The sequence below is a fragment of the Lactuca virosa genome, chromosome 3 (assembly GCF_052849685.1).
Source record: "Lactuca virosa cultivar CGN04683 chromosome 3, Lactuca_virosa_CGN04683_v6, whole genome shotgun sequence".
In the NCBI taxonomy this organism is placed as follows: Eukaryota; Viridiplantae; Streptophyta; class Magnoliopsida; order Asterales; family Asteraceae; genus Lactuca; species Lactuca virosa.
Window position 1 is genome coordinate 14,127,824 of NC_136428.1, and position 12,363 is coordinate 14,140,186.

General features: G+C 39.2%; 1 protein-coding gene across 4 annotated transcripts; it reads left to right on the forward strand.

The window, feature by feature from the left end:
• The first annotated feature begins 1,026 nt into the window (after nt 1-1,026).
• LOC145165249 (DExH-box ATP-dependent RNA helicase DExH12-like) lies at nt 1,027-8,921 on the forward strand. Of its 4 annotated transcripts, XR_013739986.1 has the most exons (7): nt 1,027-1,206; nt 1,306-1,375; nt 1,570-4,576; nt 4,658-5,047; nt 5,141-8,344; nt 8,429-8,512; nt 8,607-8,921. XR_013739986.1 is itself a non-coding variant. In XM_079083952.1 (6 exons), the coding sequence occupies exons 3-5, from the start codon at nt 1,601-1,603 to the stop codon at nt 8,339-8,341; spliced, it is 6,567 nt and encodes a 2,188-aa protein (XP_078940078.1). In that variant the 5' UTR covers nt 1,027-1,206; nt 1,306-1,375; nt 1,570-1,600; the 3' UTR covers nt 8,342-8,344; nt 8,429-8,921. The 4 variants fall into 4 exon arrangements, 3 of the variants coding, with proteins under 3 accessions (XP_078940078.1, XP_078940079.1, XP_078940080.1); XM_079083952.1 differs by having other exon boundaries at nt 8,429-8,921; XM_079083953.1 differs by having other exon boundaries at nt 1,306-1,346; nt 8,429-8,921.
• Nucleotides 8,922-12,363: the final 3,442 nt, after the last annotated feature.

Below are 12,363 nucleotides of genomic sequence, written 5' to 3' on the forward strand. Positions count from 1 at the left end.
GAGGAGGCTGAGGCTCCTTTAAATAGAGGTGCAAACCCCGGGATTTAGGGTTTCATCTGCCAGCTCCTACTCGCCGAGTCCCAATATGGACTCGTCGAGTAGGTCACTTAACACGCGATCCCACCCCGCTGCTACTCGACGAGTAGGTCAACCAACTCGTCGAGTAGAGCTTCACCCAATAAATCTTATTTAAACAATACCTGAGAATCGGGGCGTTACAGTTTTTTGCGTGAGAAAAATAAAGAAAGGTTTGAATCATGATGCAGATAAATTATACTATTATACATTACCTGAAATGACTTAAGCTGAATCCAATTCTGCATCCATTTGTTCGAATAATAAATTTGGATTTCTTTTGATTCAGGAACAATTTGTGCTCGAGCGATTTTAGAATCAAAATCAGAATGAAAGGTAGATAAAATCATAGCATTCAAGGAAACATAAGATGTTGATGATCGAGATTGAATCAAAGGAGATTGAATCTAACGAGTTTTAGTGTTCGTATCGAGGTTAGGGTTTTATGAATCAGAATGAAGAAGATTTAGAAGAACACCGCGTGTTTTTTGTGACCTGAATGAAATAGAATGTAAAATTCCATTTTTGCCCCTCCGTGCCTTATTCTAATCCCAGAGTTCCATTTAATTACAAAAATGTCACCGCCTACTTGTGGTTCTTTGTGGTTTAATCTGATTTAATTTAAGCCTTTGATTATTCAAGATGAGTGGTCAAGATTTGGTCTCCTTGTCTCACAAAATACTATTGTCTCATATGAACCTAACCCTGTATTATATATATATATATATATATATATATATATATATATATATATATATATATATATATATATATATATATATATATATATATATATATATATATATATATATATACTCCTAGAATGAGAAAAGTTAGACCTATGAGATTATGTATATATGTGAAAAATTATATGCGAGAAAAGTGGGTTTGTGAAAAATTAAGCGAGATCTTTTTGGGGCCTTTTAGGCTTAAGCCCACCCGCATCCGCATGAGAAGCAAATACAATCAGTCCAGACTTGCCGGTGCATTTGAACGCTCACTCCCAAACCGCCTCGCAGTCGCTCCTCCTCACAAACTCACGCCGTGTGATATAAATCTCCAAACATCTCTTTAAAACTTGTAGTTTCCATTCCAATCTCGCCGCTCAAGGATTTTTATATCCGGATACTGGTATGTTTTCATCCCCTTTGATTCTTCTAGTCGATCTCTTACTTGGTTCTTTCTGGTTCAAAACTAAAACCCTAGTTTTATTTACTGTCGTGTTTATAGGTTTTTTCTAGCGTGGTTTCGTTGAATGGAATCGAGACCTGGTTTGTACAACTATTTGTCGATTTATAAGGTTTATTGAATTGGATACTTGTTCATTTGCCTAAGGACTTTTTCAGATTTTGCTTTTTTTTGGTGGTAATATATTTGTGTATACCGGTTTATTGGTGGATATAGAGTTTATCTCCCTGGGGAGTTGTATATTTATCATGACAGTGGGTTGATTATGCTTGATTGACTGATTCGATTTGATTTTGGTGATTCTAGGGTTTGTCGAACTAGACGTGGTTGATTAGAGATGGCACATTTAGGTGGTGGTGCTGAGGCGCATGCCCGGTTTAAACAGTATGAATACAGAGCCAACTCGAGCCTTGTGTTGACAACTGATTCTCGGCCAAGAGATACGCATGAGCCAACTGGGGAGCCTGAGTCTTTGTATGGGAAGATAGACCCCAAGAGTTTTGGTGACCGTGCTTACAGAGGGAGACCTGCAGAGTTGGATGAGAAAATCACCAAGTCTAAGAAGAAGAAGGAACGTGAACCATCATCACTTGCTTCTGCTGAAGCTGGGAATAACAGACAGAGCAAGAGGCGGCGTCTTCAAGAAGAGAGTGTCCTTACATCAACAGAGGAAGGGGTTTATCAGCCAAAGACGAAAGAAACTCGAGCTGCATATGAGGCAATGCTTAGTGTCATACAGACACAATTGGGTGGTCAGCCTTTGAATATTGTCAGTGGTGCTGCAGATGAGATCTTGGCTGTGCTCAAGAATGATACTTTGAAGAACCCGGACAAGAAGAAGGATGTTGAGAAATTGCTAAACCCTATACCGAGCCAGGTGTTTGATCAGTTAGTCTCTATTGGGAGGCTTATAACAGATTTTCAAGATGCAGGCGGTGATGCTGCTGGGTCTAATGCTGCAAATGGTGAAGATGCTCTTGATGATGATGTTGGTGTAGCTGTTGAATTCGAAGAGAATGAAGAGGATGATGAAGAGAGTGATCTTGATATTGTACAGGAAGATGATGACGAGGAAGAAGATGATGTTTTGGACAGAGATGGGAACAATGCTATGCAAATGGGTGGGGGTATGGATGATGACGACTCACAAGAAGCTAATGAGGGTATGACACTTAATGTACAGGACATTGATGCTTATTGGCTTCAGAGGAAGATCTCCCAGGCTTATGAGCAGCAGATTGATCCACAGCAAAGCCAGAAGCTTGCTGAAGAGGTACTGAAGATTCTTGAAGAAGGTGATGACCGTGAAGTCGAAACGAAGCTATTGGTGCATCTTCAGTTTGATAAGTTCAGTCTGATAAAGTACCTTTTGAGGAACAGACTGAAGATTGTGTGGTGTACCCGTCTCGCAAGGGCTGAAGATCAAGATCAAAGGAAGCAAATTGAAGAACAAATGATGGGACTGGGGCCTGATTTGGCTGCAATATTGGAACAACTGCATGCCACAAGGGCAACAGCAAAAGAGAGGCAGAAGAACTTGGAGAAAAGCATAAGAGAAGAAGCAAGGCGTTTGAAGGATGAGAGTGGTGGTGGAAATGGGGATCGTGGTCGAAGGGATGTTGTTGACAGGGATGCTGAGAACGGTTGGTTGAATGGTCAAAGACAGTTGCTTGATCTTGAAAGCATCGCGTTTCAGCAAGGTGGTCTTTTGATGGCAAATAAAAAGTGTGAGCTTCCTTTAGGCTCTTACAGAAATCACAGCAAGGGATACGAAGAGGTTCATGTGCCAGCATTGAAGCCCAAACCACTTGCTCCTGATGAGAAGCTTGTAAAGATCTCAACCATGCCAAGCTGGGCACAACCAGCTTTTGAGGGGATGAATCAGTTAAATAGGGTTCAGAGTAAAGTTTATGAGACTGCTCTGTTCAAAGCAGACAATCTTTTACTCTGTGCCCCCACTGGAGCAGGGAAGACCAATGTTGCTATGCTCACAATTCTGCAACAAATAGGTTTGCATATGAATGAGGATGGTACGTTCAACCACAATGACTACAAGATTGTCTATGTGGCACCAATGAAAGCCCTTGTTGCTGAAGTTGTTGGTAACCTGTCCAATCGTTTGAAGCACTATGGTGTCACTGTGATGGAGTTGAGTGGAGATCAGTCTTTGACCCGTCAACAAATTGAAGAAACACAAATCATTGTCACCACTCCAGAAAAATGGGATATTATCACTAGAAAATCCGGAGACCGCACTTACACTCAACTTGTTAAGCTTCTAATTATTGATGAAATTCATCTTCTGCATGATAACAGAGGACCTGTTCTTGAGAGTATTGTGGCAAGAACTGTTAGACAAATTGAGACAACAAAGGAACATATTCGGTTGGTTGGGCTATCTGCAACACTTCCCAATTATGATGATGTTGCGTTATTTATGCGAGTTGACTTGGAGAAAGGCCTGTTTCATTTTGACAATAGTTACAGACCTTGCCCACTTGCTCAACAGTATATTGGAATTACAGTAAAGAAGCCATTGCAGAGATTTCAATTGATGAATGATATTTGTTATGAAAAGGTGATTGGAGTGGCTGGGAAGCATCAGGTGCTTATATTTGTGCATTCAAGGAAAGAAACAACCAAGACTGCACGTGCAATTAGAGACACTGCTCTTGCCAATGACACCCTGGGGATCTTTTTGAAAGAAGATAGTGCAAGTCGTGAAATTCTCCATGAACATACTGAGCTGGTGAAAAGCAATGATCTCAAGGATCTGTTGCCTTATGGTCTTGCAATTCACAATGCAGGAATGGCTAGGGCTGATCGTCAACTTGTTGAGGAACTGTTTGCTGATGGACACATTCAAGTACTTGTTTCAACAGCTACTCTTGCATGGGGTGTGAACTTGCCTGCCCACACTGTGATTATTAAAGGAACCCAAATTTATAACCCAGAAAAAGGAGCCTGGACAGAGCTTAGTCCTCTGGATGTCATGCAGATGTTGGGTCGTGCTGGGAGGCCACAGTTTGATACTTATGGTGAAGGAATCATTATAACCGGACACAGTGAGCTGCAGTACTATCTTTCATTGATGAATCAACAGCTTCCTATTGAAAGTCAGTTTGTGTCCAAATTGGCTGATCAGTTGAATGCAGAAATAGTCCTTGGAACCGTGCAGAATGCAAAAGAAGCCCTCAATTGGCTTGGTTACACTTATTTATACATTCGTATGGTGCGCAACCCTACACTTTATGGTTTATCAGCTGATGCTCTGACAAGAGATCTTTTACTTGTAGATAGGAGAGCTGATCTGGTATGTTTTTTTTTACCCCACATTAATATTTAGTCTGCCACAATACTGTCTAAAAATACTGCTCTTTACTGTTTCTTGCAGGTCCATTCTGCAGCTACAATACTGGATAAAAACAATCTGGTGAAGTATGATAGAAAAAGTGGGTATTTTCAGGTTACTGATTTGGGTCGAATCGCAAGTTACTACTACATAACTCATGGAACTATTGCTACTTACAACGAGCATTTGAAGCCCACCATGAGCGATATTGAGCTTTGCAGATTATTTTCACTGAGTGAGGAGTTCAAATATGTAACAGTAAGACAAGATGAGAAGATGGAACTTGCAAAGCTTTTGGACCGTGTTCCTATTCCCATCAAGGAAAGTTTGGAAGAGCCCAGTGCAAAGATCAATGTCTTACTCCAGGCTTATATTTCCCAGTTAAAGCTTGAAGGACTTTCTTTGACATCTGACATGGTGTTCATAACTCAGGTTTGTTTTATTTCTTACATATTTATCAATGCTTCTTTCCTTTTACTCTTACGATAATTATTTTCTAACTTGAGTTGCACTTTGGTTTTGCAGAGTGCGGGACGTCTTATGCGTGCTCTTTTTGAGATTGTATTGAAAAGAGGATGGGCACAGTTAGCCGAGAAAGCCTTGAACCTGTGCAAAATGATTAACAAGAGGATCTGGAGCGTACAAACCCCACTACGCCAATTTCACGGTATTAAAAATGACATTCTGATGAAACTGGAGAAGAAGGATCTGGCATGGGAAAGATATTATGATCTGTCATCACAAGAGCTAGGAGAGCTTGTTAGAGCACCAAAGTTAGGGAGAAATCTTCACAAGTGCATTCACCAATTCCCAAAGCTTAATCTTGCAGCACATGTTCAACCAATCACCCGCACCATCTTGAAGGTGGAACTCACTATCACTCCAGATTTTCAGTGGGAAGACAGGATTCATGGGTATGTGGAGCCGTTTTGGGTGATTGTAGAAGATAATGATGGGGAATACATACTCCATAATGAGTATTTCTTGTTGAAGAAACAATACATCGACGAGGATCACACTTTGAGTTTCACAGTCCCGATTTATGAACCTTTGCCACCTCAGTACTTCATTAAGGTTGTCTCGGACAGATGGCTTGGATCCCTGTCTGTTTTGTCTGTTTCTTTCCGCCACCTAATCTTACCGGAAAAGTATCCTCCACCAACAGAGCTGCTGGACTTGCAGCCACTCCCTGTGACTGCTTTGAGAAATCCATTATATGAAGCCCTTTATCAAGAATTCAAACACTTTAACCCTGTCCAAACTCAAGTCTTCACAGTTCTATACAACACCGATGACAATGTGTTGGTTGCTGCACCAACTGGCAGTGGGAAGACCATATGTGCTGAGTTTGCAGTTTTAAGGAACCATCAGAAAGTTTCGGAGGGAGTGATGCGTGCTGTTTACATTGCTCCTGTTGAAGCACTTGCCAAGGAGCGATATAATGAATGGAAAAAGAAATTTGGAGATGGTCTTGGGCTGAGAGTTTGCGAGTTGACCGGGGAAACAGCCACAGATTTGAAGTTGCTGGAAAAAGGGCAGGTGATAATCAGCACTCCGGATAGATGGGATGCTTTGTCTCGTAGATGGAAGCAACGTAAGCATATTCAGCAAGTAAGTCTTTTTATTGTTGATGAGTTGCATTTGATTGGGGGTCAAGGTGGGCCAGTGTTGGAGGTGATTGTCTCTAGGATGAGATACATTGCTAGTCAAGGTCATAACATTCGGATAGTGGCACTATCCACTTCACTTGCAAATGCCAAAGATTTAGGTGAATGGATTGGGGCCACATCACATGGTCTTTTCAATTTCCCACCAGGTGTTAGGCCTGTGCCCTTGGAAATCCATATTCAGGGGATAGACATAGCTAATTTTGAAGCCAGAATGCAAGCCATGAGCAAACCTACTTACACTGCTATTGTCCAACATGCCAAGAATGGAAAACCAGCCATTGTATTTGTTCCAACAAGGAAGCATGCAAGGTTAACTGCTGTGGATCTGATGACATATTCGAGTGCTGAAAGTACATACGAGAATGGAGAGAAGCCTTTGTTCTTACTTCAATCTGAAAATGAGATAAGCCCGTTTGTTGAGCGGATTAAAGAACCCATGTTGAAGGAAACTCTGGTCTACGGTGTGGGATATTTGCATGAGGGTCTAACCACAACTGACCAAGATATAGTCAGGACACTGTTTGAAACTGGTTGTATTCAGGTATGTGTGATGAGTGGTACAATGTGTTGGGGGGTTTCTCTTCGTGCACATTTGGTGGTGGTTATGGGAACACAGTACTATGATGGCCGGGAAAACGCACACACCGATTATCCAGTTACCGATCTTCTTCAGATGATGGGCCATGCAAGTCGGCCTCTTGTGGATAACTCTGGAAAGTGTGTCATCTTCTGCCATGCACCACGTAAGGAATACTACAAGAAGTTCTTATTCGAAGCATTCCCAGTTGAAAGCCATCTGCATCACCACCTACATGATAATTTGAATGCTGAGGTGGTTGTTGAAGTGATTGCCAACAAGCAAGATGCTGTTGATTATCTGACCTGGACATTCATGTACAGGAGGCTTACACAGAACCCAAATTACTACAATCTTCAAGGTGTGAGTCAAAGGCATCTCTCGGATCACCTGTCTGAACTTGTGGAGAACACTTTAAGCGACCTGGAAGCGAGTAAATGTGTTACGATTGAAGATGATTATGATCTTTCCCCTTTGAATCTTGGTATGATTGCTTCTTATTACTACATCAGCTACACTACAATAGAACGGTTCAGTTCTTCTTTGACCACCAAGACAAAGCTGAAGGGCCTTTTGGAGATTTTGGCTTCCGCTTCAGAGTATGAGCAACTTCCTGTTCGCCCTGGAGAAGAGGATTTGATACGTAGGTTGATCCATCATCAGAGGTTTTCCTTTGAGAACCCGAAATACGCGGACCCACACGTGAAGGCGAATGCACTGCTACAAGCACACTTTGCTAGACAAACGGTAGGTGGGAATCTTGGTTCTGACCAGCAAGAAGTGGTGCTATCTGCAAGCAGGTTGCTTCAGGCCATGGTTGATGTTATTTCAAGCAATGGATGGCTTAGCTTGGCTCTTCTGGCCATGGAAGTGAGCCAGATGGTGACACAGGGCATGTGGGAGAGAGACTCTGTTCTGTTACAGCTGCCTCATTTTACAAAAGATGTAGCCAAGAGATGCCAGGAAAACCCTGGAAGGAGTATAGAGACTGTGTTTGACTTGGTGGAAATGGAGGACGATGAGAGAAGGGAGCTGTTACAGATGTCGGATCCTCAGCTCATGGATATCGCAAAGTTTTGCAACCGGTTCCCTAATATCGATTTGTCGTATGATGTGGTGGATGGTGACAACATTAGGGCTGGAGAGGAGTTTACTATGGTGGTGACTCTTGAAAGGGATTTAGAGGGTAGGACTGAGGTGGGACCGGTGGATGCCCCGAGGTATCCAAAAGGTAAAGAGGAAGGTTGGTGGTTGGTGGTTGGTGACACAAAGAGCAACCAGTTGCTTGCAATCAAGAGGGTTTCGTTGCAGAGGAAGGCCAAGGTGAAGCTTGATAACATCACTGCTCCAAGTGATGCAGTTGGGAAGAAAAGCTTTACTCTGTATTTCATGTGCGACTCTTACATGGGATGCGACCAGGAGTATACTTTCTCTGTTGATGTTAAAGCAGGAACAGCGGAAGAGAATGATATGACATGATTTGTAAGTTTTTTGCAGTTTTTGTGTTGGTGTATTGTTCTTCTAATGATTTGATTACTGAAAGTGTTATGTTTTGGAAATTTGCAGAGCAGTCAGGTCTTAGGGGTTCTCTGGTCTCTTGAAAGTCTACTGGTGAAATGGTATTATAGGAGTGGGAGTGGGAGTGGGAGGGTACTTTCTCCATCTTTTTGGTGATGACAATGATGTATTAATTATCTGGATAAACATTATTAATGTCAAAATTGTACTCAAAATTTGGTTTCAGGTGAAGGATTCTGATTCTTGTATCTTACTTACACTTGGGCGTCAGGAGGTTCTACTGATAATGTAGTTAGTTGATAGTTGTATTGACTGCTGAGACTAGCTTAGTAACTGTCTTGTCATCTTTTTGTTGCTTCTTTAAAGCATAAAACATATTTTATGGTGTAGGAATGAAATGTTATGACCTCACCTTACCTTAGTTTTGGGATATGATCTTTCTGAGCCTTTAGAACAAGGCAGGCAGGTTGAGGGTGTATATTATTATTAACTACAACAATTTACTTTTAAAATATGCCATGGAATGGGATTTTGCTTTAAAGATGTATTCAAATTCCCAGCAACTTAATCAAGACTACTCTGTTCTTTCACTGCCAGAACATCTACATGTTTTGTGCATTTATCATTGTCACCATCCTCTGCATGTTTTCTTTAGGAGTTGTGCAACTCAAGAGTAATCAATCAATCCTGGCTTTTCGCTTTGCTCTCCAAAATGAATGTTTTGTATGCAAGGACAAAAACAGTTTCCGAAATGAATGTTTTGTATCCTAATTCAACTGCTTTTAGCAATAAACTGTAAATCCTCTTATCCAGCCACCTCCTCTTTTGCCCCTCAAGAGTCGGATTCGGCCATAGCCTGCTTAATCCCTGGTCCATGATATCTCAAATCCATGTGTATTTTGCTTGTATGAACCTGCAATTTATAAAATAAGAAGGGAAGGCTTGAGTTGCCCATGATGAGATAGATACTCAATTACTCATAATAAGATGAGGGAGAGGCTCGGCTTGGCTCCTCATTTTCTATGTTTTGTCCTTTGAGCAGGCTGGCAGGAAGCAAACAGTATATCCGAATGTTTGTATACGTACCTGTATGTATGAGACAGTAGCTAAACATATAAAACTTCCATTGAAGATCAATTACATGGCTACTCGAAAAACTTTAATCAAGCAAGGGGATTCTTTACTTTTCAATATAAGCCAACTCATCTGGATTTAACTTTGGCCAGGGTCTTGATTAGTCTCACTCAGAAGTTGGGCTGCACCTGTAGGCTGTAGCAACAACACTTGCCTCCCTTTTCTATATGGCACTAGGGCCACTAGCATAGTAGCATGACATGAGGTACGCTGGTGAGAAGCGGCCTATATGTTTGGGAATCCTTGATGATAATTGTACATATAGTTCCTCTTGGCTAACCTACTCAATGTTGGGCCAGTAAAAGAATATGATTGTTTCGGGGTAGTACGATTCATTTAATCGGCAATGATGGACCTGCGTTTGGAACTATCTATTTATAACTTTATATCGACACATTGATATAAAGATCTACCTGTGGGTCTAGCCTTTAAAAACGTCATCAACTGAACATATTTTTAGTCCGTACACCGCGGTCCGCAAACATTGCACCATAGCTGCTCGAGCACCGCTAACCTTGTGCTTGAGCACCGTAGACCTTATACGTGAACTCCACATTCATGCAACCACAAATGTCAAATGGAAGACCATGATACACAACTCAACATTGTATTCATTTACGGAGCATCTTTTGGCAGTTTTCACTACTATCACTTAGGGGTGTTCAAAAATATCTGCATCCGAACATCCGATCCGAAAAATCCGAAAATCCTATCCGAAATTATCCGAAAGTTCGGATATCCTTTTCGGATTCGGATTCGGATAGTAAATTTCAAAATTTTCGGATATTTCGGATATCCGATATCCGAAATATATTATATATATTTTAAATTATTTATATTAGTATAGTTTTTCTTAACTTGAAATTAAAAAATACAAAATTATGGGTGAATATAACATGGTAATTAGCAGTAAAATGTATAATTTTGAATCAAGTTTCAAATTGAAGTGCACTTTGATTTATTATTAGTCGTTATAGTTTTTTACAATGACTTTGAATAAATTTGTAGGTGTATATAACATCTTGTTTAATGTACTTATATCTATTTCTTTTGGTACATCAAACGTATTAAAATTGCTCACTAATATTAAAATTGCTCACAATGAAAATTTTCTTGGTACGTAAATTAATTAATCAGGTATATTACTAGAAAGTTAAAAGAAGCATTAGGTGTCATTTCACGACGGAAGAATTGAAATTATTGATATTGTAGGAAAGAAAGTTTTCTTATTATATGTAACCGAATTATAAGTTCTATATATTGCATATTTTTTTCAATTTTTTTTTGCATGTTTAATCTAATTGAGTTGAGGTTTATTTTGTTCTTAATACTAGAAAAGTAGAAATAAATTTCGGATATCCGAAATTCCGAATACGGATTCGGATACCTAAAATCTATTATCCGAATTTTCGGATATCCGAAATTCGGATATCCAAATTTTCGGATATCCGAAATTCGGATATCCAAATTTTCGGATATCCGGTTTTGAACACCCCTACACCCACGAAAATTACCCACATACTTACTCCATGGGTAATTTCCCACAAATATGCCACAAGTTTCTTAGAACTATAAGAACCCCAACAGATTTCAAAATTCACGGATAAAACTAAGAAAAACCATAATTTATTGGAAAACAAGACTTCGTCGTAACCCGTGTGTAACATATTATGGTATTAGCTAAGTATGCAAACATCCGTGCATAATACTAAAATAATAGCTAATTTAAAAAAATATTGTGTATGAATAAATAAATTTATTATTATTAGCGGTAGGAAGTTTATGATTTGTTATTAGGGTTAACGTTATAAAAGTTCATACTCCATAAGTTTGCATCTAAAATTCTACCTTATGCAACATTTTTTTTTTGTTACTGATTTGTCATTAACTTTGTAAAAAGGATTAATACCTTAAAAACCATTATCCATACACCCTTGTTTCGATTTAACCCCAACTTTATTTTTTGTTCTTCATTTGCCATTATATTTTAAAAAACGTTTTATTTTCGAGCCCTTGACCGGTCATCAACAGGTAATGATGACGTGTCGGTTTTGTATTTTTTCTGTTTGGATTTAGCCCCAACATTTACGTATAAGTTTGCGTTTAGCCCCAACATTTTTTTGTTCCCCATTTGCCATTATTTTTTAGACAAAATTTCGTTTTAACCATTGACCAGTCACGAATAGGTATTTTAAAACGTAATAACTTAAAATGAAAAAGAAAAAAACGGAGGTAAGAGTTGAAACATCGACTTCTCCTTGAGGACGAGGCGTTTTACCTAGTAAGCCAATGACTCTCTTTTTTATATTATTAGTGTTTCTTGTATTTTATCTACACATGCATTTTAAAAATAAAGGAAAAATACCTAGCGTAAGTTTTGAGTCTGTAACATATAAAAAAACAATATGACATGCTAATCTTTAAGCTAATCAAAATTGTTAATTCATTCGTAACTCATCTAAAAACAATTAGTTATTTCTACTAGCATATTTGTTGAGAAACCATATATTTCTAGAGTCGAAAATGTGCCTTCTCTTTAAGGGACGGGGTGTGTTAGCAGGTAAGTTAATGGTTTTTTTTTGTATTATCGGTGTTTGTTTTATTTAACTTAATGTACACATGTATTTTAAATGAAAAAAAAAGACCTAGCGTACGTTTTGAGTCTGTAACATCTAATAAACAATATGACATGCTAATATAAATTTTTAAATTCGTTTGTAACTCATCCAAAAAACAATTGATTATTTGTTAAGAAACCAAATATTTTTAATGACATATTTGTTGAGAAACCAAAGAAATAAAAATACCTATTAATGACTGATCAATGGCTAAATGAAAGTTTTTCTAAA

Excerpts from the sequence above, each read along its gene's own strand:
- LOC145165249 (XM_079083952.1), top strand. The coding sequence starts at position 1,601 with ATGGCACATTTAGGTGGTGGTGCTGAGGCGCATGCCCGGTTTAAACAG. Across the intron at positions 4,577-4,657 it reads TAGATAGGAGAGCTGATCTG|GTCCATTCTGCAGCTACAAT; the intron begins GTATGTTTTTTT and ends TGTTTCTTGCAG. Across the intron at positions 5,048-5,140 it reads ACATGGTGTTCATAACTCAG|AGTGCGGGACGTCTTATGCG; the intron begins GTTTGTTTTATT and ends TTGGTTTTGCAG.